General features: G+C 40.3%; 1 protein-coding gene across 6 annotated transcripts in view; it reads right to left on the bottom strand.

Moving 5' to 3' along the window:
- The window catches only part of COBL (cordon-bleu WH2 repeat protein), a 156,556-nt gene extending 132,981 nt beyond the window's left edge, over positions 1-23,575 (bottom strand). For all 6 annotated transcript variants that reach the window (XM_031503982.2, XM_077785100.1, XM_077785068.1 and 3 more), the window contains exon 1: positions 23,422-23,575. In XM_031503982.2, the coding sequence (XP_031359842.1) occupies positions 23,422-23,465 (44 nt within the window). In that variant the 5' untranslated portion in view covers positions 23,466-23,575. The remainder of the gene's footprint in view (positions 1-23,421) is intronic.
- Between the last annotated feature and the right edge of the window lie 986 nt (positions 23,576-24,561).

Below are 24,561 nucleotides of genomic sequence, written 5' to 3'. Positions count from 1 at the left end.
TGTAACAATCCTTAGAGAAATAGAACTGATAGATGTTTAATTCCCTTGGTGTGAGAATCAGCATTGTCCATTATATTAAATAGATAACCCTTCCTTATCCAATGAAACAGCCTGCTTCCATATGTATGTCTTTAACATATATATCCCATTGCCAAAGTTTATTTCCAAGCAACGTCTGTTTGGCAAACTGTTAGTGAAAATGAGAACTTTTATATTTTTCTATTAAAAAAAAACATGCATACAAAATTTGTGAAAGAAAACCATGGATAAAGCATGGAGATTTTAAATTGTTTCCATGTACCATAACACCAATAGAGCTAAAAGTGTCTGTAATTTAAAAATGTAAGCAAATATATATTACAAGTATGTATAGTGTTATATTTTAACTTCAAAAATGGAAAGGAGTAGATGATTTCTCATGATAATTTCCTGATTTTATAGTAAATCCAAGAAACAACAGCAGTAATGTTACTCTTGTAAAATCTAGCCTGGGACAGAATAGTAGCACATTAATCACATCTTCAGGGTGGAAGGCATCAGGAGAAAAAGAATGAATGTGAAAACCATATTTGTGCAAACTGGGGAAAAAAAAGAGAAAAAATTAACTTGCAGAAACAAAGAAAATAAAAAGAAATTAAAAAAAAAAAAGAAATAAAAGGAAAAAGACATGGTCTGCCAGATTGAATTTATCTTGGCAACTGTTGGTAAGAAGGTATGATTAAAAACTGGAGTACTATAAAGCTAAAACACTGATAAAAGTATGAAAGAGCCTAAATCCAGTTGGGAAGCAAGAAAGAGAATATACTCCCCTTCTTCTGAAAAACGTCATTATTTTACACTATCCATTGCTCCTGAACCACTCTCATCACACTTTACTTCTATTAATTAAATGTGTCATAAAAAGGAGTCACATTTTATTTTACATTTTCAGCAAAATTCATGACCATTAATTGTATAATTAAAAATTGAGAATTTAAGAATTGAGAAGAGCAGGGAGCAAATGCCTACGCCCTCCAAAAAACAACAGCAGTGCTGCTGGAAGAGTTAGAAGTATGAACTTCTAGATTTGCTGCTTTGTGCATGCAGAAGGATTCAGAGTTGGGGTTTTCTGAACCCAAGCTACAGACTTTTTCATTAATTAATACTGAGAAATTTGTCATTCTGCAAGTCAGCCTTCAGTTTAAAACAACTGACTAATATTTTTAATTATTTTTTTAAGAATGGCTTTAACACTATCCAGACTTATCCAAAGGCTGTCTAAAGGGCCATGCTTTCCAGCTGAAAAGTGTCTGCAGGGAAATCAAATACTGCCAGATACACAGTGTATCTGTTCTTTTTTTTCAGTAATCTGTTGAAAACTAATCTTCATTGAAAGCTAATCTTCAGTATCACAAATAAAGCATTGTCTGCAAAGAAAAAAATAAAAGACCACTGTCTCTACTCCTGTTGCATATACCATAAATATTCCACAGTATCCCATTTTGGAACAAGAAAGAAAAGTGGAAGCAGGTTTTTTACAGTGACTATAGAGGGCTTATGCATCATGTTGCAGAAAATAATAAATTGATGGAATAAAACCAGATGCCTTAGGCATATTCAACTTCCTGACAGAAAAATGCTTACTATTACATCAGTCATTCTACAGTTTGATCCAGAGATCCCAAAGCAGTGGCTGTTTTCCTCACACCAGTTTTTCCTCACATCAATTTGAATTAAGCTGCAGTTTGGAATGATTTCACACAAACCCCTCCCTAGGCAGATCACATGGTATGCCATAACTATCTGAAAATAAAATACTTTTATAGGATAAATGTCATAAATATACAACTTCATATAGGTTGTTTTAGAAAAGATTTTTTTTTTTTGTCACATCAATTTGCTCATCTCTGTTTAATTCTTGAATAGATATCCTGAACTCCCTTTCTGTTCTGTTCTAGATGAGCAGAACATCCTGGCATTGCCAGTGGTTGACCTGAAGTCAATCCATATCATATTCCATGATTTCTCACAATCTCTCTATCTGATGCCAACTACTATGACAAAAAACTAAGTGAATACTCAAGTTTGAATATGAGCTTCAAAGAAGGGGAAAAAAGCATTAACACTTTCTGCACTCAGGAATATCCTCAAACAAACTACTCTTTCCTATTCTATTGCTATATCTTGCATTTAAGAAACATTAGACATTACACTAACAGAGGGGCTGAAATACTGACTAATGGAAGGAGTCTGACATCTGTCCAGCATGAGACAATGTTCTTGAAAACTCAAGAACCTTGTTGGCATGTTGCAGTATTCATTAAAAATAAAAGGCAGTAATTGCTTTTTCACAGTAACAGCTGTTGGATTGTGAATTCACCAAGAAAACACATAGCAAGTGAAGCACATGCAGGCACCTAAGGACACCATATGCTAAAAGGAGGATTCCCAGATCATAATGAGGTAATGAATGAGCTATTGCTGAGAACGAAAAAGGAATCCCCACTGAAGTATGTTTTTCATATACATTATATCATTATAAATTTACAACAGAATAGACACTGATATTTTGCTATGGGCAAAGTAACCTTGCTCCTATCAGTCTGATTCAATCCTTGGAAATGAGCTCCACATTCCTTCCCATTATAATTTTGGTCTCAAGACTAAATAGAGAAAACTGCCACTTTAGAAATGCTCCCAAAGTTTGCATTTCTGTATAAAGTTTATGGTCCCCAGCTGTCACAATCTCAAAGATAATCTGCACTTTGGTATTTGATGATGAAAATTTGGCATTAAGGACAGTCAACTCAAGATCATACCTTAGTAAACACACAGAACATGTAATTTGTTTTTTCAAAGTGAAAACAGTATCTTAAAAAGTTAAAGAAAATGTATTTATGTTTCCTCATAAAAAGATTCAACACCAAAAAACAAAATCCCTAACTTTTCATAGCAGTGTCACCAAGAGACACTGGGCAAAAATTGCCTCTCTGTTTCGTGGTCTCTAGTGCTAACTAGTGCATATGGTCTCTAGTGCTAGCTATCCATCTCCTTTCACGTCCCATCAAATCAAAACTGTCAAGTGACACCATCTGTAAAATCTCAGCTTTTAACTATCCTTTCCAGTCAGAGGATCAAATCAAAATTCCACATACTTCGAGGATCTAAGATGTTCAAGGCACATGCGTTGTTACAAGCAGCAGCCTGCTCTTGAACCCCTCCCTTCATGCCTTCACCACTTTATTTCAACACAAACCTGCAAGTCAGCATCTGTACCCACCTATCTGCCACAGAAACTGGCACAAAAAGCAGTAGGAATCTGAAAGCTAAAAATCACAACTGAACTGTGAGTGAAAAAGCAGAAAGATAGATTTCCTTCTCTTGCTACCTTGGGTGTATCACTACATGTTTCTTCAAATATAAAATCCAGACATATGTGCCACCTTTATTTTCTAGAACATCCTATATGAAGTTGTATATTTATGACACTCGCTCTGTAATAGTATTTTCATTTTCAGATAGATAAAGCACACCATGTGATCTGCCTAGAGAGGATTTTGTGTAAAATCACTCCAAACAGCAGCTTAATTCAAACTGCTAAGTGTCTTGCCTCCTTCATTTATCCTCCCAGGGCAATGAAGGAGAAAGTACTTCTGTAGAGGGACCAGAGCCCTGTTTTGCTTTTCTTATCTTGGATTTATATTTACAGCTGATCATCAGGGAGTCCTGGTAGCTAAATTACAACAGCTCCTCTGTATGCAGTCAGCAAGGATATGAAAGGAAAATGCCCCCACTGCTACCTTCCCCCAACCCCAGGAAAATAAAAAAAAGTAAAAAGGGAAGAAGGAATTCTCTCTCAGAGCCAAACCTCAGCTTATACAACTTGAATCAATGCATCTCTTTTGGTCAGGTTTCATGGGATCCCAATGCCACAGAAATGCACAGGATTTGCCTTGCTTATGCCCTGCTTCTTTTAAACCTGCTCACACCCTCCCCTCTGAAGTGGGTTTTTAAGTGGGAACACCTGTGTTATCTTTGAAACACTTTGGCCAAGAATAATTGAACACACAGAATCAGACTCTTTCTACACCTGCCTGCTCAGCACAGACACTCATTAACCTGGCCGAGCGGTCAGGAGCCAGCAGCAATGGGCTTTCCTATAAGGCAGCCGAGTCAAAGCAGTGACTTGGCAGGGTGCAGCCTGACAGACACAGCTCGGCACAAGCAGGACAGAGGCTGAGAGGTAGGTGTAGGCAGCAGGAGAGACACAGTGGGAAGCAGACCTGGCAGGGGATGACACACATTGGCAGGAGGAGAAAGGCTTCATGGTACTTGACCTGTGTTAAAACATGCAGTGGACCACCGTTAAGGAGGGGCTATCTGCAGGGCCTCCTTTATGGATTGAAAGCATACAACAACTTTTTACAAGCATTTCTTTATATCCTTTCTCCACACCAAGTCTCTTTGTCCTATGCCACGAAAACTCAAACAGAACTCGAACTCAGAGATAGCATAAACTCTCCAGGTTTTTACTTCAGTCTTCAATACCTCCATTCACGTGAGTTAAAAAAAAAAAAAAGGATTTTGTCTGAATGCTCAAAGCATATTTGCCAACAGCTGGATCTGTTGGAAAAATCTACTGTCAAGGTCAAAAAACATCAACTTCGCTCATCTGTTACCAATGCCTACTGTGTGGTCAGAGTCCAGGACAATACTGTAATAAAAGGAATATATAAACCAGAAGATATGCAGTAAGAGACTGTTTCTCCTTTTATTGTAGCAGAGCTGGACTGGACTGGACTTTTGCTTGGTACTGTTGTATTTTAATTTAGCGTTGTAGTCACAGAACTGTGTGACTGCATCACTCATGCCCTATCCACAACCAGCAAGATGCAACACAGCTACAGGAAGGTGTTCTCTGTACAGCACCTGACTTCACACAGTTGGGACACCTGCAGTTACACCTTCAATTGCAGAATTTACCTGTCACAGGGACATGAACTGACTGCACTTCTGAGTCTTATAATTCTGATCTGCAAGCAAGTTTTATAAAGATATGTTAGGCCATACACTAGGGGAAGATAATTCTCACTGCAAATCCAACACAAATGGTTTGCTGAAAAAAATTAAAAAGAAGATTGATGTTTGGATTGAAGTTTGGATGTACAAATAAAGTTTTTTAAGGGGCTCCTCTAACTTGTACCTGAGGTATTTTAGGTTCTGCAGTGGCAAAGGAACTAGAATGTAGTCTTAAGGATATATTAGGCATCAAATCTAGGAGGCATCAAACCACACATTTGCAATGATTTCTGGGCTGCCTCTCTCCCAGAAGATGCTGCACTGAAGCAGCCTTCAGGTCTTTACTTAGAAATCCAAAGAGACACTTTACTTCAATCACTCACTTCAGAAGTGGAGTCTGTTTTAACCACAGTTTCAAAGGACATAAAATTTGACAGAATATGCTTACTCCTAAGTAAACAATTTAATCCCAAATGCTGTTTAAGGTCATGCCTACATGATGTTAAAAAAGTTTGTTCTGTAGACTCCTTAACTGTCCTCACTGGCTCTTGTACACAACGACAGGTCAGGGTTGGAGACCAAAGCCTCAGACAGGTTATCCCTTCCAGACTAGTTCCCACAATTGCCACAGATACTAAGTTATCATAAATTATAAATATTTTCTCTGTGTTAATCGGCCTTTTTAAAAATTACTGTACAATTTATGTTAAAATACTGTATTAAATGTTTACATTTCATGAAAAACAGTGGCTACGTGTCTCAAAAATCACTCATTTAGACTGAAATACCCCTGATTTACAATTACATAAATTAGCGAAGAGTGAAGCTTATGGTTGCTTTCTTTCCTATACAAGTTATAGACAGGACTCTGCCACAAAATTACAGGAGAGTTATCTGAAGCTTTGCAGACCATTCATGTTGTCATTACCACACATCACCGAGGCTATCAGGAAACACTAGAAAATTAGGCACACTGGTACAAACAAGTTGAGGGGAACTAGACCAAATAGGTCCTGAATATCTAAGTCCTGTTTATAAAGATAACATAAGTCTTAGACAAGTTAGTGACTTCACTAGTGACACAGGCTCACAATAAATTGCTGTATGGGCGTGACACTAACTTCTTTTAAGAATATGTTAAGAATTATGTAACACATTTTTTAAAAATTAAAAAATTTTCCAAACACCAAACCTGTAGCTGCTCTTTGCCTGGTGATCACAAAGAACTGCCTAACTCTTCCTTTTCCATCCCAGCTGCTATGCAACAGCAGCCTTAACCAACATATCAGCTATGCAGCAGAACATTTTTAAATCCCTACTAGAATGGGATGTACTGTCTGGAGGATTTACACCAAACTACTCTGTTTTTCCATTAATGCTATATTACAGTTGCGTACAAAGATGGAAAAGCAATTCCCTGCCAAAAGGAAACTGAAGAATCACACTTCTTAATTTCCCTGAAAAAAAGCTACCAGAGGGTAGCCTCTGTTTTTCCTTTTCCCAAAATAAACCCACCCCCATGCCTGTACTTAGAACTGGGTAACATTATATGGTCTTCACACATATGCACTATTCTACCAAGGTATTAACATGTCAATTACAACTTGATAATGTAATGTTTGTATACATATACATATGCAAATATAAGCAATGTATCTGTCTTTTTCTGACAAGTTACATGAATTCAACATTTTTCCATATTTAGGCTAATATAGATAGCCACTACACAATCCAAAACTGGCTGTGCATTTTGGGGATTGGGGGAGGGAAATTCTGTACTCACACAAAACTGTACTGACTGTAACCTTTTCCCTGTCTTTCACAGAGATGCTTAACTCTGCAGAAGAGGAAAAATCTAGTCTAGTTGCTGGGCTGTTAAGCAGAAAAGGATTTTCAAATGAAACCAATTGTTTGAATGTTTCTTCTTCATCTTTTCCCAGAAAAAGAAAGTCAGGGCTGTAGTCCTGTCCTATGAATCCCTCACCAAAATAGCCAAGAAGTTTGTATCTAGAGAGGGACTTCTTTTAGAATCATCTTTCCAACCCTTCCTAACACCTAATTGAAAACCTCACTGCCAGCCCCAAAACCTTAACTTTTGACTGACCTTCAGTTAGACCTGATACTGGAGTGGAATTACCAGGGAAGGATAAGTGAGTAGGATATAGCACCTTCATACGTTAAATCACTGCTGCGTGGGTGTCAAGACATGAGTCTGGAAGGGGTCCATCTGAGGATTTTTTCGCATGGTTTTTATTGGAGGATTAGGTCATAGTCATTGCCTCAAAACACCACAAACTCACTTTGTGCCCATGATAATGTTGTCACTAGTAAGCAGAATCACACTTGGCAGTTGGAAGGCTTGTTTCCCTTCCATAATAAGGCGTTTTCCCCCTGATCAACAACAGCAAAAAAAAAGTCACAAAACCTTTTGGTGACATTAGGACCATGATATGCATATATCATGTTTCTACATATCTGTATCATTTTTGTATCTGTTTATACTACAAAACTGAATCATCCTCCCCAAATTGATAAGCTTACAAAAAACTAACCTAAACATGCTCTTCAATATGGAGAAATGGTGAGCTGCAAAGCACATATTTTCATAATCATTAGCTTAAGATATAAAGAAATTCACTGATTTTCAATGTGAAGTAAAGCCAGATTCCTCAGTGCTTTTCTTACAGCTCTCTTACCTCTTTACCTCATGATCTTTTATTTGGATTTTCCTGCTTGGCCACACTAAAATCACATCATCTGATAGTCCTTGGTCACATTCTAGAATCTCATCCCGTTGTAACCTCAACTACTTCTGACTATAGTCAATGGTTAATACCTGTTTATATTAAAGGTGAAAATGAATGTAACCCTGGGTTTATTAATTATGCCCTTATAATGTTATTTGCTTTTGTTATTTGCACAGATCTTTCGTGGTTTTCACTTTGTAACTAAATACTACCAGCAATCTCCTTGCCCTTCCAATAATTTTCAAATTGTGCGTCCTAGTAGAAAATGGTGCACAATAATGACAATTTATAGATTCAGCCTGTACTTTCAATAAAAACAAGTTGTCAGTCACTTCAAAAATAAAGGTCCTCATGGCTCCATGACTTTCCTTTGAGTCACGGGTAGAGAGCAACTAGATGCTAGAAACTCTGAATAGCCCACACACCCACGCTACATGCGCCCAAAGAAGATCATTTCCCAGCAGACACTTGTGGACTCATTACTAACGATCCAGCTGCTAATTTAGCATCTGCTCTTGCTCTCGGGTTACCAGCAGGTCCCTCCCTACCCTACAACCCCGCTCTGAATGGGTCGTACTCACGCACAGCTTTGCTTCTTTAAAATACATGGATATATTTAGCAACAGTAAGCGACTTTACACGATAAGGAAGAAGCATGGTTCAGATTAAGTAGGTAAATAAAACCAAATCAACTTAATCAAAAGCAGGTTTCATAAAACAAAAGTCTTTTTGATTTGGTCATTTCAGGGAAAATTTGAAAGAGGGGAAAAAAGCTATTAACCATTATCTGTAAGAAAACAATTTTTTTTTACCTTCTCCCTTCCGTAAAAGACAACTTGCCACAGTTTATTTAAACTATATTTTTTTCACTTAGATGCAAAAACTTTAGAGACATGACAGGTATTTTTGTGGTATAAAGTGAAAAATCTCATATTTTCACAAGGGTACTTTTTTTCAAAACTGGATTCGGTCATTAAAATATTAATTTTCCAAGAAAGCTGAAAGCAAACTGCCAGCAGTAAAGTTCAGAACTTTCACTCAAGACTAAGTTGGTTTTGTAGATAAAAAGGTCCCTGCTGTTTGCATATTGTATTTAATTTCATAATTAAAACTGAACTTCCTGACTTATATATCATAAAGTTACACAACATTCCCTTGTTTTCATTATTAGGAAGTTTTGAGACAGGGTGAAAAAGGTAATATACTGAATTACTAAAGCAATAGAACTCTGTCTATTCAATCTGTATATACATATTTTGTCACATTTTGACAATGCACATGCAAATTTCACTTTGTGATAGAGAAGAATAATGGAATGAAGTATTAAATGCTATTAAGAAGAGAAAACATTTTCACTGTAAAAAATTAGTACATTATCACATACTCAGTTCTCTCATTTAAGTGCTCATTGATGTACGTACTATACAATTACAATACATTTATTTATGTAAAAAGTAATAAAGATAGCACATTATGAATTACAGACTGATCTAAGCACAGTGACATATTCAGACATAATAAATGAATTGATGGTAATATTTAGATCTGTTTTCAGAGGTCATATGGCTTGTTATCAGTTTTATGCAATTACAAAGGTATACAGTAGAAAATACACTGTTATTGTCTGAGCTTGAAAATAGCTGGAATGAGATTAAGTGAGAAATAATACTAATTCTATTCCTACCTATATCCTACCTATAAGCATAAATCAAGAGGGTAAAGCTGCTTTTTATAACACACTGGTTGTAAAATTTATATCTAAACATGTAAAACTTTATGATTATTACTATGCCTACACAATTTAACTTGCTATTTCATTAATAACATTTTTTCCCTTTTTTCTTCTGCAGGACAGTAATGCTTGGTGAAAGAAGACAACAGAGAGAATTGAAAGGTGTCAGGGAAAAAAAAAACAAAATAAACAAGCAGCTTGAGGAAAGCAATTTATGTAGCGGTGGACTTTGAAAACTTCCTTCAAAAACTTTCCTTTATATATGCCGTGTGCCGTGGGTCTGCTCAGTTTGTAACTTTCTGGCCCACTGTCATTGTAAGGACAATTTTAGAAGACCAAAGTGCTGTCTCAAGTGTGGGGAATCAGAGCTTTGCTGAGAAATACAGGCTTGCAGACGTGACCTGAAAGGACGAAGGAGCACAAGACGAAGCAGAACATGGCTGTCAGATGACAAGCCATGGCAAAGAAAACTCCTTCCAGTGCTTGTATAATGCAGCCTTCAAGCAACAATAACTTTGCTATAGATACAAATTTAAGGACACAGTTCTCCTCTTCTGTCACGCCACAAAATTAAAAACTTGCTAGAAAGAATTAATAAAAAAGGCCAGGAAGAATACTCTTCACTAACAAGGGACAGTTTCATTTTTTCCAAGTGTTTTTCCAAGTGAGATCTGTTTACCCTGAGCTCCCAGGAACATACACATACTTAAGAAAAAAACCCCATGAAGATCGAACTCCACCACTTGTGAAATCTGCAGACAACACTGCCAAACCACAGAAGCACACTGATTGTGCTATACAAGCCAATAGAGAATTTTGGGCAATTTTTTGAGTCTGCATCAGGTGTCAACAGGCCTGCATCCTACTGTGCAGCAATAAAAATTATTTTCCTTCCCTCTTATCTTCCATATGTATTTTGAGGAACACAGCAGTACCACTTCTCTCTATATAAGGAGAGTTTAACTGGTGAACACGGGGTTTCCCTGTGTACGGAAAATTTTATAATCTATAAGCTTGCATGGGCTGTCAGATCATTATACTCATAAATCTGTCCATGACTGTAACATTTGTTTGAAGTAAATAGATTGCAGAACAATTGTGGAAAGACCGGCACAGCTGTACGACTCAATGGACATAGTGGCTCCAGACACAAGGTCCCACAGGGGAGCATTTATTTCCAGTATTAATCAACATATGTTGCCCAAATCACAGTTCCCATCTGCAACTCAGTGAGAAATATGAACACATTAATTCAGAGATATGCTGCCATTTTCAAAGATTCCTAAAATAATCACACATTTCCTTTTAAATGCCAAGAGAGCCTACCAAACCAGCAGGAAAAAAGAAAAATCTGATTCTTTCTACAAGCAGTAAGTCACGTGCTTGCTGTTCCTTGTGCTACCAATCAATAAGAAGGTTTGCTGTCCAGACTACCTGCATGTGTGCAAGACTAGAGCTGTGCAGGAGCATTTGCAGCCTAATCCTTCCTCACATCGCTCCCAAGCAGTTCTACAGGTACTATTCACAAACATCACACAAAAAAGCCTCCTAAAGAGCTTCCTGTGTGGATCTCTCTGCAACCACACAATTTAATTCTGAAAAATTGAGGTCTTTTCTGATAAGCATTATGGAATAAATCACAGGTACCTCAGCAGGGATGAAAGTAACATGAAGTCTCCAATTCACTTAATTCCCCAAATTTTGTAAGAAAAATTCTATTATTGCTGGAAGATAAACCAATACTATTTTTAGTCTCTCAGCTGCATCCCTATAATACAGCCAAATGCCACTGAACTTTCTTTTCTGAACTTTTTTTTTTTTTTTTTTTTTTTTTTCCCTACACACAGCAATGGTATCCTTTAAAGAGAAGAAAGGGAATATATTTCCCATCATTAACTGTCTGGACCATTTGCTTGAAGGGTTGATTTCTACTGCAGGCTGACATGCATGTCCTCTCAAATGGCAGAACAGAGCTTTCTAGTCCCAGACATTGTATGTAGCCTGCTATTCAAGTCTGACACCAAGGTTTTGCACACAGACACTGATTGCAAGACAACAGCTTAATATTCTATATACAGCACTGAGTTGTATGTCCTGTAACAATGCAGGTGAGTGGTAATTTACATTAAAAAAAAGACTCAAAACTCTTTACAAATACACCACTTTAATTAAAAGATAAACTCGTGCCCTTAAAAAATAAAATAAATAAAATATTAAAAAATAATAAATCAATATTTTCAGTTTCTTTCCAAGTAAATTTAAGCTAAACTGTAAAGTATGAAGTAGTTTCAGAGATCTTTTTCCTCTTTATCACTTCAATACCAAACTGAATTTAAAAATCTGAAATTATTCTCAGGTAGCAAATTAGTATATAAATAATTGGCAACTCACCGCAAGCAATATTTCTTTTCAAGTAACTCTTTATGAAAATGAAGCAGCACGGGGAATTTACGGTGCTTTTTATGGCAAGAAATCCATGGTATCTGTATAAACAGGTTTTATACTTCAGGCAGTTTTATATGTGTACAATATTTTCCAGTAGACCTGAATCTCATTTTTAATAGCAGAAAGTGTGGTATTTAACCACTTGAGTGCAAAGAGATCTCATTCCAAAATAAGTATGGCTAATTTGAGAATACTCAATAATAAACAACAAACTATATACTTGAGCAGAACTCTTAAATAAGACTGGTGCAATGGCAGGACAAGCTGTAGGCTTTATAAAAAAATAAAAGAAATATCTGATCTTGCAAAAAGAACAAGTGAGAACAGAAACAAGTGACCTCTGTACCGTTAACCAGTATGAACAATATACTGTTAGTGTCCAAGAGGTCTTTAGTTGTAGAATACTGGTGAAAAGATGGCACTTTGAAGTTTACCATCATGTAAAGTAAATCAACTACAGAAGGAACACACAAAGGAATGTACAGACTGCACTCACCCACCTTTACCTAAACAACCTCCGCCTTTTATAATGAGATACCAAATTTTGTTACTGTAATATAAGACATAAACCTGAACCCCTGTAAAGCACCAAGATCAGTGTGCACCTACAAGTATTACCCTGATCTGCCCAACTGATGACAATGTTGGTCCCTCTCATACCTGTCTGATGCAGGAGCAGACCCAGAGGTTTCAGCCAAGCTGCTTGGGATTTGCACATCTCAGTCTGGCAAATGAAGCAGAGCAAGAACAAACCCAAAGGGCTCTTCAGCTCAAAACATGAATATTAAGGCAATGGCAGCATAGCCATGCCCAGTCTCCTCCATGCTGAACAGGTCAAATAAATTCATGCTGCTTCAGAAAAGCTGATCAAAGTGCCATTTCCAATTTTGCATTAAAAAATTAGCCAGTGCTTTTGCTGCTCTTCATTCTCTGGCAAGTACAAGCAGACTCCCTGACTCTGTCCCAACAGAGTACAGTCGACCATGGGGACAGACAGACTCTGAGTCTGCTCAGTCCTTAGTAGTCACTTTGTACAATATGACACTAACAGCCTTAACAAAAATTTAAAGTGGGGAAAAAATGAAAAAACAAAAGTGCTTCTAAGAAAAGATTAAATTCCTGGTTTGTCTTATATGGAGCTGGAAGATAGTAAATGTTACAAGAAATAGAAAGAAATTCTGCATCTTAGCCAGGAGAGGGAAGGCCCTGTATTTTGATCCTGGTAGCATGTGCTAAAATCACTTGAGACATTATTATTTGTGAAATAGAACTACTAAAGCAAGAAATCAAAGAACAGCTTACACCCACTGATAGCAAATAGTTCCAAAATTCAGTATTATCTTCTTCAGAAAGAATTCTACACCACAACTATAATCAATGTTCTCTAGGAGAATAATGTTTCCTGATACCTGTGAAGTTGAAAACAGAGTAAATATTTGTTGCAGAATAACTAATTGCTCTTTCAGGAAGGTATTCTCTTGTTTCTTACAAATCCATGTAAAAGTTGGAAGGGGAATTCAAGTGTTTGCTAGGAAGTTAGGAAGAAAAGCAACTTTACTGCCATCATGACATGGTTTAATCACCAACAAGGCTGTGCTTAGGTAGTATATTCTGAACTGTTTTCCAAAGATCATACAATCTACAGGACTTGAGGTGAAGGGAAAAAAACATCCAATTAAATGTATTATTTAAAACTGCAGTGTGAATTTTTATCCTTCTCCTCCCTACACAAGTAATTTGGAAAATCCACAAATCTCTGAACTTAAGATACAATTATGTTAGGTAATGACTCACGTAAATGGTGATATCTTTCAATTTTAAGTTTGATCCTGGACCTGCTGTTCATCACACATGGGTATGTCTGATATGTCTGTATTTGTCTCAGAACAGAAAAGGTAGGTTTAATAAGAAGAAATAATTCTTCACTAATGCATTATTTCTAGGAATAACAGACTTGATAAGAAGATAGCCATCATTGACTTGCTAGTGTAAGAGCAGGAATAAAAATATCTTCTGGTTTACAAAAGACATGTTGGAGGTGGAGAACGATTTCCTGCCACACTCTGGCTGCTCCCTTTCATCCCTATGTCAATCTGGGCTCAGGCAAGTCTGCTCCCATACACAGCCCAGTGTTGGACAATTTGCATCTTCCCTGGATAAATGAAGGGTTAGGGACTCACGAAGTGGACAATGGTCCCAGTTTGTCCCCCTCAGAACAAGCCACTAACCAGGGAATGAAGCTGCACAACAGAACTTAAGCCATAAAATAAGACAGAAAAAAAGACTGCATGTCTCAGAAAGCACAAGGTTATGCGCATTTGGAAATGTAACATTATTTTAGCATGTGATGCTGCTCTGTGTTGCTGTGACACGACTGACTCTCCAGCTCAGCAAAGAAACAGGTAATTAAAAGCAACAAAAATAAATAACTGCGTTAATTACAACACTGTCAGTTTAGCAATGTGATCTGATCTAATTGTAGCTGTATTTAATGAATTGGGAGAGTCAGTCTTAGGAGCACCTGAAGGTGTCACAATACCAAGATTTTAATCACAGCAGAAGGCAAAGGCTGGCCTCCTTCCCAAGAAGAAAGCCCTATCCTAGCAGTAAGTGCTCCTCAGAACAACCACAAGCAACACGACCTGTCCCCTTAGAGCAGAGAAAGCTGTGTTGACACTGAAACGTGAGCTGTACCCCCAGGGAAATCAGCAGTAATTTATCTATTATCCATAAAAGAGTGGGCTTGGTTCCAAAAGTACCATGAGAAGTAATTCAAAAGAAAAAGAAAGAAAAAATAAAACCAAACTCAATACCACAAAAAGAAACAGAAGTAATCTGGATTTGTACCAAGATATTGCCTCCTCAACACCCTGAACTACTGCTGAGACATTGAGAAATAAAGCACTGCCATGGGATCAGATATTGAAGAAAAGCACAGAAAATGTTTTTTCTTCCCATTTGTCTGAAACTGTTTATTGATTTTGGAGACTCCCCTCCTGGCAAACTCAGACAAAAACAGGGGGGAAAATACATATTCTGTGCACAGTAGGAGCAGATGTGCCATGCTTGATGTATTTATCTAGGAGGTAATTTTGCTGCCTATGCAAGATAATGACCTCAAACATAAAAAGTGCAGAAAAGAAAATTATCTAAGCACAAAAGTAAGAAAAAAAATGATTTTTTTTTTTTTTGTAAAGTAATTTGGAGTTTTATTTATCTTTTGGAACCTACTAATGCAGGGAAAAAGTTGTTATCATAAACAAAATAACTCTACACAACAAAAGATGAGTGTTTTAAAGGGTTTGAGCAGAATTTACCAGTTAATTTTATCTTTTATCAGAAAACTGCTGTCATAGCACCCAAAAAATCTCCAGGGTGAGCATTGAAGAATGCCCACTGTGGGATGCAGGGGGCAAGAAGGAAGAAATAAGCTTTTAAAACAAGTCATCTAGATAAGTTAAAACAGAACTTTCCTCTTGTGTCCCTGGAGATGTTGGCCTTGACTGAGATGATTCTGTAACTGGTGGATTTACATATACTACAGCATGGGGGCCGCCACACAATCTCAGAGGACAAACTCTGCTCTAGCCACGACCACACCATCTCCTGGCATCACATAACACAAATACAATGGAAGAAATATTTTCCCCCTCCCCACCAAAACAAACCAACAAGCACCATGCCTTTTCAGAGAAAAGGGGACCAACAGACTACAAGGAATGACCATCAGACTTTGGAGATAGCAACAACTGATCATCAGTGGTGCGTTTGTACTCAGGCCCTTGAATTTTTCTGTTCTTCAGTCTAACCAAGACACTGAAATATAACCAAAAAGCAGTAATATAAAGAGGTTTTATATCATCTTACTATGAATGGCAACAGGAATATTTATTGAAACAACATTTGAAAATTTAGAAGGCATCTCATCAACCATTGTTAAATCTCTCTTTGTGTGGTCTTCAAAAAAACCAATGTCATTAACCCCTGATTACTGAAAACCAACAGTTTTTGCTCCACTTCACAATAACTCCCCAGTAACAGTCAATGAGATCAGCATTCATTTATTTAAATAGAGCCTAACACACAGGAAAGGAAAGTAGGAATGGCAAACAGAACCACACTGATTGTTAGTCACTCTTGGTGAAAATGTAAAGCAACACTTATCTGATTAAGTACTTTTGGATTGGTGCTTGCCGTTGGAACCTTGCAGTATGGCTAAATTCAGAACACTGATAATATAAAATGTAGTTTTCTTGCTCAAGTTCCATGTCAGAAGGATGTTTTTGCATGTTACTTGTTTGATTTTTTGAACAAAGGAAGTTTTCACTGTTAGCACCACAACACCAGTGCAGCTGAGGGAGAACATATTTTCTCTAGCCTTTGAGTCACTAGTAAGAGCTTGCTACAGAAACACCAACTACAACACAATGACTTCAGGAATACTGAGGCACACATCTGTCTGGCTTCTCATTCAAAGGGAAAAGAAGGACTCCAGGCTGCAGGGTGGTCCTAGCAATTTGGTGTAGTAAAAGCTACTGCAAGTTTAATCCTCAGCCCTTCCTTTGTTGAGTAGATCCTTGAACATGGGTTTTCTGTAAGAGGGTTCCCTAATTGCCTGGTTGATGATTACTTAGGTGAGGGTTTCTCCATCACACTTTACTGAGCTGTTCCACTTTGCATACACCACAGCAATATTGAGAGAGAAAGAGGCACAAGAGCTCACAGACCACCTTTAAATACTTATGCACAGGTCAACCATATGTAATAAAAACAAAACAATAGAGAACACTGAACCAAAGCTGAAAAGTGCAGTCTGTCTACTGCACACCTGCAAGTACCTCAGGCCGGAGTGCACCTGTTCATTTCCACCTTTCCTACCAGCTTTAATGATGCTCACCATGTCCAAAAAATAATGTACCCAGGTTGCATCATTTTTTGACTGCTAGAGAAAGCTTTGTAACTCACATTTCATCACTGAAACTATAAAGGAGACTGACAACTCTTTTCCATACAATACATGCCAAGGAACACACAAAACACAGCTTAACATACAAATATCATGTTAAATTTACAGGAATAAGAAATTAATTTTATGGTCCCATAGACACTCTGAATCTAGAATCTAGAGTAAGAACAAAAGAACATAGAAAAACCACCCCAAATCCATTGTTTCCCCTTTCTCTGGTTATTACAACTCTTCTGCACAAATGCACAGCACCTGAGGCAAGTGTATTAGCTGAGGGATTAATAAAACTGAAAATACATGGTTTCTGGTATGAGGGGACTAAAGTGGGTATAAGATGCTGTGCATCAGTGCCCTCAGAGCACAGCCATGCCACACAGCTTTGTCAGTTGCTCCTTAGCATGGATCCAGTCCCTGCCTCATCGCTGACACACTCATGCTGAAACAATCACAAAAATACACTATTCCCATCATCAGTTATTTAATGATAAACAGCCTGGCTCACTGGGCAACTAACAGCTATGGAAACACTCTCTATATTAAAAGGATTCATACCTTAAAAAGGGTTGTAATTTTCATGACCTGGAAATGCAACCATTTCTAAACGATCCTTAAATCATAATTTTAGCTGGAAACATGGATTGTAAGTCTTTTCCAATTCCCAGTTTCTCATACATATACTGGCTTAACCCACTATGGAAAAATACAATTTCTAAAGGCTTGTCATTCTCTTACAAGCAGCATTAGAGTGTGAATACTGTCAATTTTCATGGAAATCACAATGCCAGAGCAACACAAAAAGCTGCAGTATACAGAACACAGTCATTGCCAGAAAATCAAGTGTTTGCTGATGCTAACAGAGTAGCTAAAGCCCAGACACAGGGAAACACTTGTTAAGGCACTGAATTGCAATTCAGGAGAAGTGAGGTGCTTCCCTAACTCTGTCACAGGTCTCCTGGCTGCTTTTGGAGCTGATCATGTAAATGTGTTCACACTTCTGCCTATATAAATAATATGGAGTCTTCTACAAGTATTTCTTTACGTTGAATGAATATTGTTAGGAAGTCTTCAGAAATGCTTGTGAGGTAATTCAAGTCTGTGACAACAGAAGTCTACATGAGGACAGATGATTAAGAATAAATACACATATTCAAGAGAACTCTCATTCCTTTGAAAGGAAAAAAAAATCTTTCATCCTGGCCATAAGCATGCATTGGGATCCAAATTCCTTGGCAAAAAGAAATATACCACTTCTCCAGCAAGATTAACTGCACACAGAGAAGCCATGTATTTATTGAACTGACTTAAATATAAATATTTAGGAAGTTGTTTTTCTTTAAGGGTCAGCATCCTCTGAAAGTGTACCCACGAGAGCAATTGAACTGTCATTAATGCCCCCCTCTCCAGTGCAGCCTCCTGACATTGACTGTTACTGGTGTAGCCAGCCCAGATGGGGTGGTAAGTAAAATAGGTCCTATCAAAATATTCCTGCAGAGCACTGTAACGATTCTGTGAAGACTAGGAATTTGACCAAGATGCAAATTTACAGGAGAAAAACCTCCTGTAAAATTCATTTCCTGAAGAAAAATGAATATGAAATTACAAGGGAAAGAATATGAACAACAACTAAGACAGGTGACAGTAAGAAAGAGAAGGTTCAGTTTCATCTAACAGTGGCAGGAGTGGCATAAAATAGCAAGATGAAAAAATATAAAAGATTCCATAGGAACAAAATAATGAGACCCAGCTGGCAGATGGTGAAAATCAAAACAAATTCTGAATATTCTAGACAGTACAGAAATGAAAGAGATTTTATAAAACCTTCATTCTCTACTCTGGCAGATTCTGAAAGAAATTAAAAGAGGGGGGGAAAGGAAAAATAAGATACAAGAAATAGGAATTTGGACTTCAGAAAGAACAGCTGTCAGGACTGGATTGTGTTGCATTTATCTTGCCATTTGACTTACTCTTACAATTAGTATCCTTATCTTCAGCAATCCTGAGATATTAGTCATGACTGAAAATACAAATCTGTTACAGTATATTAGCTCAATGGTTACATTCATATGGAAGTGCCAAACACAGAAAAAATTACCCTGTTTCATTCTATGCAATAGCAAGCACAATTTTTCCATCATTACTACCACAGTTTTATTTAATGTGATGTATCTCCACTGACACAGAAAGAAATACTTTGGGCCTGGACTGAGAGGAAGACAGGGTTAATGGTGACTGTGTTTCCAGGAAAATGCATCACGGGAAGCTCCCTGTCTCAGGTGGACACATAAGTGCATTGAAGTGAATAGACCGAATTCTGCAGGAGTGATACAGACACAAATAATGAAACAATGTGAAGGCCAACACTAAAAGAACAAGTGTCTTTTTTTTTTTTTTGCAACTGGTCAAGGCAGTAATCTTGAAAGTTGCTACCATGCAGGGATAGAAGAAGGGGGAATGGCCTTAAGCTAAAAGCAACGAGGTTTAAATGAGGTATTAGGAAGAAATTTTTTACCATGTGGTGAGACAGATTGCCCAAAGAAGCTGTGCATATCCCATCCCTGTCAGTGCTCAAGGCCAAACTGGATGGGACTTTGAGCAATCTGGTCTAATGGAAGGTGTCCCTACCTATGGCAGGAGAGTGGATTGAGATGATCTTTATGGTCCCTTTCAACCCAAACCACCCTGCGATTTTACCACACTGCTATTCTACATTTCTGGTTGCAATCATTATCCTTTGCCATCCACCACTTTGCACATTACACAGAAATTTCATATAAATACAAAACATAGAAAACATACAAATTTCTCAGCTTTCCAATTAAAAACTAATTACATGTTATTTATTTTTACCCTAAATTTGCAACACCTGGGGCTGAGCTAGAATATGATATAACTAGTGTTGCACAGACTAAGAGATGTTCTGTGCAAAACCGTTCTCTCCAGGCTTTCTTAGACAAGAAAATAAAACCATAAACACAATATTAATATTTTTTTAAGCTGGTTGTGCAATTTCACAAAGTAGCCCACTTAGCTATGTGTAGTAGTTGTAAAATAGTAAGAAAAGGTTTCAATAAGCTGAGATGTGCAACTTGCTTTGCTCTGTAACTGGGGGTTTGCTTTCCCCAGTTCTGCATGTAAACATTACTGATGCTTCACATCCACATCTGACTTCCAGGAACATTTTAATCCAGCAGGAAAGTCACTCTAAAGTGGATGTGCTAAGATATGCCTGTATTTGCAAGTACCATAAGGCCCTGAGAGATAGGGAAGGAAGTTGAAGCACGGAAAATAAAGATCCAACTTAAAGAAAGCACTCATACACCCAGTTTAATACAAAGGCTTTCCCCAAATTTGCCAGACTCCAGAGGAAGCTCTTCTGTTCTCAGACACAGGCATGAGGATAGATCCATAAACGGCTGGCTTCTGTGGGAGATGGAGATGCCTTCAGTGGCCAGGAAAGGTGCTCTGCTTTTTTGCAGGGTTTCTAAGAGAGCAGAACAGAACTGATCCTTGAGCTTGCAGTGCCATTTATCATCAGTGTATGTCTGTTATGTCAAATTATGGCCAAGAACAAGAAACAAGAAACCACCTGAAACACCCAGAAAAGATTCTCTCTTCTCTCCCTAATGAAACAAGGCCAAATACTAACAGAAAGATACTAAAGAAGTGCATTTGTCCTTTAATGTCCATTGCATAATCACAGAGTAAATTGTCATTTCTACTGTTGCTACTGATTGCCTTAAATTCACTTTTGTAAACCAAAATAAATGTTCATTAAATAAAGCATTATGAACTAGGTAAAGCTTCTAAAAAAGTTATGCCTAGCAATCAGTAATAATAAAATTATTGGTTCTGAAATCTGCAATTTTTTTTGAAACTGAAAAATTGGAAAATCCTTGCAACACCAGCACAAATTGCAGTTTTTCCTTTGCCATTTAAAACAAAACAAAACAAAAAAACCCACAAAACAAAAACCCAACAGTATCCTTCATTTAAATGTGCACCTCTCAAGGAACTGTACCGTGGAACACACATAATCAATTTATCTGTGTAAGCACACAGCAGAGCTGCTCTACCCTGCACAAAATGATACATTAAATTTGTTCACTGTTTAACAAAGGAGGGTCACAATGTTGCTGTTAATGATTACATAAAGACAAAACACCTCTGCCTAAATTTTTTTAAAATTTTGAAGCTACGGTCATTTTAACCTTCCTTTCATAGCTGCAAGCTAAGCCAATCAATAAGCTGGAAACTTGTATAGCATGTCTTCTGCCATGAAAGGAAGGTATTTCTGTCACAACGGCCTTAGCAGCCAGAGGTCCTCAGCCGCACTCCACAGATGCAGTACACGCCTGGATTCATATGGAAACCGAAAAGGACAAAGCTGTACTTTGCTGCACTTTCCTGACCCTAACAGATTTCATCAATGTGTGAGTAAAATCTGATTAGGGATCAAGCATCCACCAGTGTCCATTATGGATGATAGAAACTGAGGGAATTATGAACCATTCAGTGAAGTACTCTGCTAACAGCGCAGACACATCCAGGCTGGGAAGGTCTGACTTGGAAGAAAAGGCAACACAAAGTAATTCAAGGATGAAATGAGCTCAGATAAAACAGGCAGTCACCTCTTGGTGCACATGACAGTGTTGCCATCAGCTTCCACATGAGCAGATTAGCACCCACACACTTTGTTATACAATATCACAAGTGCATCTTCACCCTACGGCTGGATTCGTCTTCTTGAGCCATGTCAGGAGCAACATGACTGAAGTTAATGCAGTTACCATAACTTCTATTCATGCATGGGATTTCTGGGTCTGTGTGGCTGCGGACAAGTTGACACAGATGAAACTGGTTACAAAAGGATTCAGGAGTTTTATTCAGAAATGCCCACAGGCCCCAGTGGTCCTCTCTGAAATGCATCAATGACATGCCTTCCCATTGCAAATTAAATTTTTTTAATGAGTCTTTGGATACCTAGCAATCAAGACAAATTTTTAGTCAGCACTGCATTACTCTTCAAAGCACACATGTAAATTGGCACCATAGATCTCCTCTTCATCAGGATTTTAGAAAGCAGCTATACTATTACATCAACTAAATACAGAGAGGGGGAAGCACCTTACATCTACCACTCTTCCTGGAAGATTAGCCTAAAAGGTCACGATCAAACAGGCTCAAGTTCAGCTGGAATTAAGCATTTTATTTACAAAAAGAGCAGCAAACTATGTCATACTCTGCACGTCAAAGAAACATGGTACACACTGTTTCATTACCACGGCACTAGCAATGGCATCTTTTCTTCACTTGTTGCTCCCTATACTGCTTTCTGTGTACACTACAAGGTTCCCTATTAAACACAAACTAAGGAAATGAAACTGAACAAAACTACTGTAGCCCACTAGCACGTACTTTGAGCTATTTCCTACTTTGTTGAAAATAAATTTATGATATAAATATTAGAACTAAAAATAAAAAAAAAAGCTGCTGAAGCACTCACAGTCTCAGTCTGCACAGTGTGAAGTAGAGCAGTAAATTGCAGCGAGCAGACAGCACAGCTCTTAAAACTTGCCCAGCTTTTGCTCTGACAAAAGAGATCGCTTAGGACCTCATCGTGCTGCTGCTCTCGTCGTTTAATTAACGGGCTAACAAATTCCATTGCTGGCATATCTTCTACTTGTCTGTTCTCTTGAAAAACCCCTAACCCTCCCGCGGTTTGCACTCGGGCTGACCGCTACTTAGCAATAGTGCTGCGAGAACGGTGTCTGTCACCCAAGGCAGGAGGTACTAGGAGTAGCCACCGCCGTCTCCCACCAACCTCGGACAATTTTGGGCACTTTTAATTCGCGGTTGGCAGTGCTCTTCCTTCCTCTGCCGCAGCCGTGAGGTAGGGCTGAGACCCACGTCTGGGACAGCTGAATAAACCTTTCAAAGGCTTTTGGCAGCTGAGTCCTAGAGCTGGGGCAGACGGGGCGTATGGGTGAGAACCTCTGCGGCCGCGGGGGCTCCCCGGACCCTCCGCCGGACCGGTCTGCCCGGAGCCCCGCCGCAGCCCCGGCTCCCTCCCTGCCAGTGTCCCTTCCAGCCCCGGTGGCCCGGGTCGGGAGCTATAAGCAGCGGCTGCCCTTCGTCCCGCAGCGCCGCCCCGAACCACCTCCTGAAGGGAACAAGTCCCGACCCGAACCGGCTCTCCGGTCTCGCAGCCGGAGGGGCCGCGCCGGCAGCCGGGCCGGGGCGCCCCTCCCGCAGGGCAAAGGCGAAGCAGGCACGTTCTCCTGCTCCTGACCTTTTTGCACCCGAGCTCACCGCCCTGCCGCCTCCTGCTCCCCGCCGTGCCCCTCCGTCCCAGGGCTGTGCTCCGAGCGGGCCGGACGCCGACACCTGCGCGCCCAGAGGGGAGCGAGACAGGCGGGACGGAGGGAAGGCACCGCGGCCCGCCGGCCAGCGCGGCCGCTGTCGCCGTCCGGAGCCGCTCCCGCCCGTGGAGAGGAGCGGCGGCCGGTCCGGCCCGGGTCCCGGCGGGAGCTTACCCGGTGGGGGGTTTGCTGGCCCCGGGGCGCACGAGGGTCTCCATGGCCGGGCCCCCTCGCCACTTCTCAGAGGACGGGCCGGTGCAAGCCGCGATCCCGGCAGCGGCGAAGGTCGGAGGCGGGGGTACCGAGAGGGAGGGAAGAGAGGAGAGTACGGGAGTGAGAGCCGCCCTCGCCCCCACCTCCCCCGCTCCCCGCCCCGCTGCCAGGCGGCACTGCCCGGCCGCCGCCGCCCACGGCTGCCCAGCCCGGCCGCGGGCTGCGGGCGGGGATGCGCTGCCGGGGCGGCCTCTGCCCGCCTTACCCGGCCGGCAGGGAAGCCACGCCGCGCCGCGGGCCCTGACACCCGGCCTGCCCGGCCAGACCGCAGCGGGGCACGGCGGGGCGGGAGTCAGGCGGCGGAGCTGCCGGCGCGGCGGGGCTCGGCCGGCCGCTGCCCGGGCAGCGCGGGGGCGCGGGGGCGCTGCGAGCCGGTTTCCACGAGACTGCCCGGCACAAACGCCAGCACGGCGGTCGCCCCCGCGGGCACTGCCAGGGCGGCCGCCCACGCCGCCCACGGCACGGCGTGGGAGAGGAGCGTATAGGATAACAGGCGGGGGAGAGGAGCGACAAACCCCCGCCGGCGCCAGCTCCCAGGACCCTCCTCCGTCTCTTTTGCCACGAACTTGGCAAAACCCAGAGCTTGTCAGGCGAGTGTGCCCGAGACTAAGTCCCGCCGGGAGCGGAGGCTTTTCATCAGCCCCACACCCTGCCCAGCCCTGGCTCTGCCACCTAAGGCCTGTTTCTCGTCACTTCTGTTCGTACAGGGACATGTTTTTCTTCTCTCGGAGGCGGCACACACAACTTTTAAAATTAGCGGCATCTGTGGTCAGGCAGAGGGGCTGGAGGGCCGTGGCACGGCAAGGCAGGCTTCTCCCCAGCTTTTCCTCCTGCGGAACGAGCCCAGCATGGGAAAAACAGCCCCACTTCCCGTGCGGTGCAGTGCGCACAACAGCACAGTCTTCGTGGAAACGTGGGCATCGCGTTAAAATCTGTGTGTGTCGTTTTAGGAATATCCCCCCTTATATCATTTTCCCAGAATTCGACTGCTACACCTGTGTGTAAAAGCAAAACCAGACTGGAGGTGGGGAAGTCTGGCTG

The sequence above is a fragment of the Lonchura striata genome, chromosome 1, assembly GCF_046129695.1.
Source record: "Lonchura striata isolate bLonStr1 chromosome 1, bLonStr1.mat, whole genome shotgun sequence".
In the NCBI taxonomy this organism is placed as follows: domain Eukaryota; kingdom Metazoa; phylum Chordata; class Aves; order Passeriformes; family Estrildidae; genus Lonchura; species Lonchura striata.
This window is presented reverse-complemented; position numbering and strand designations above follow the sequence as displayed.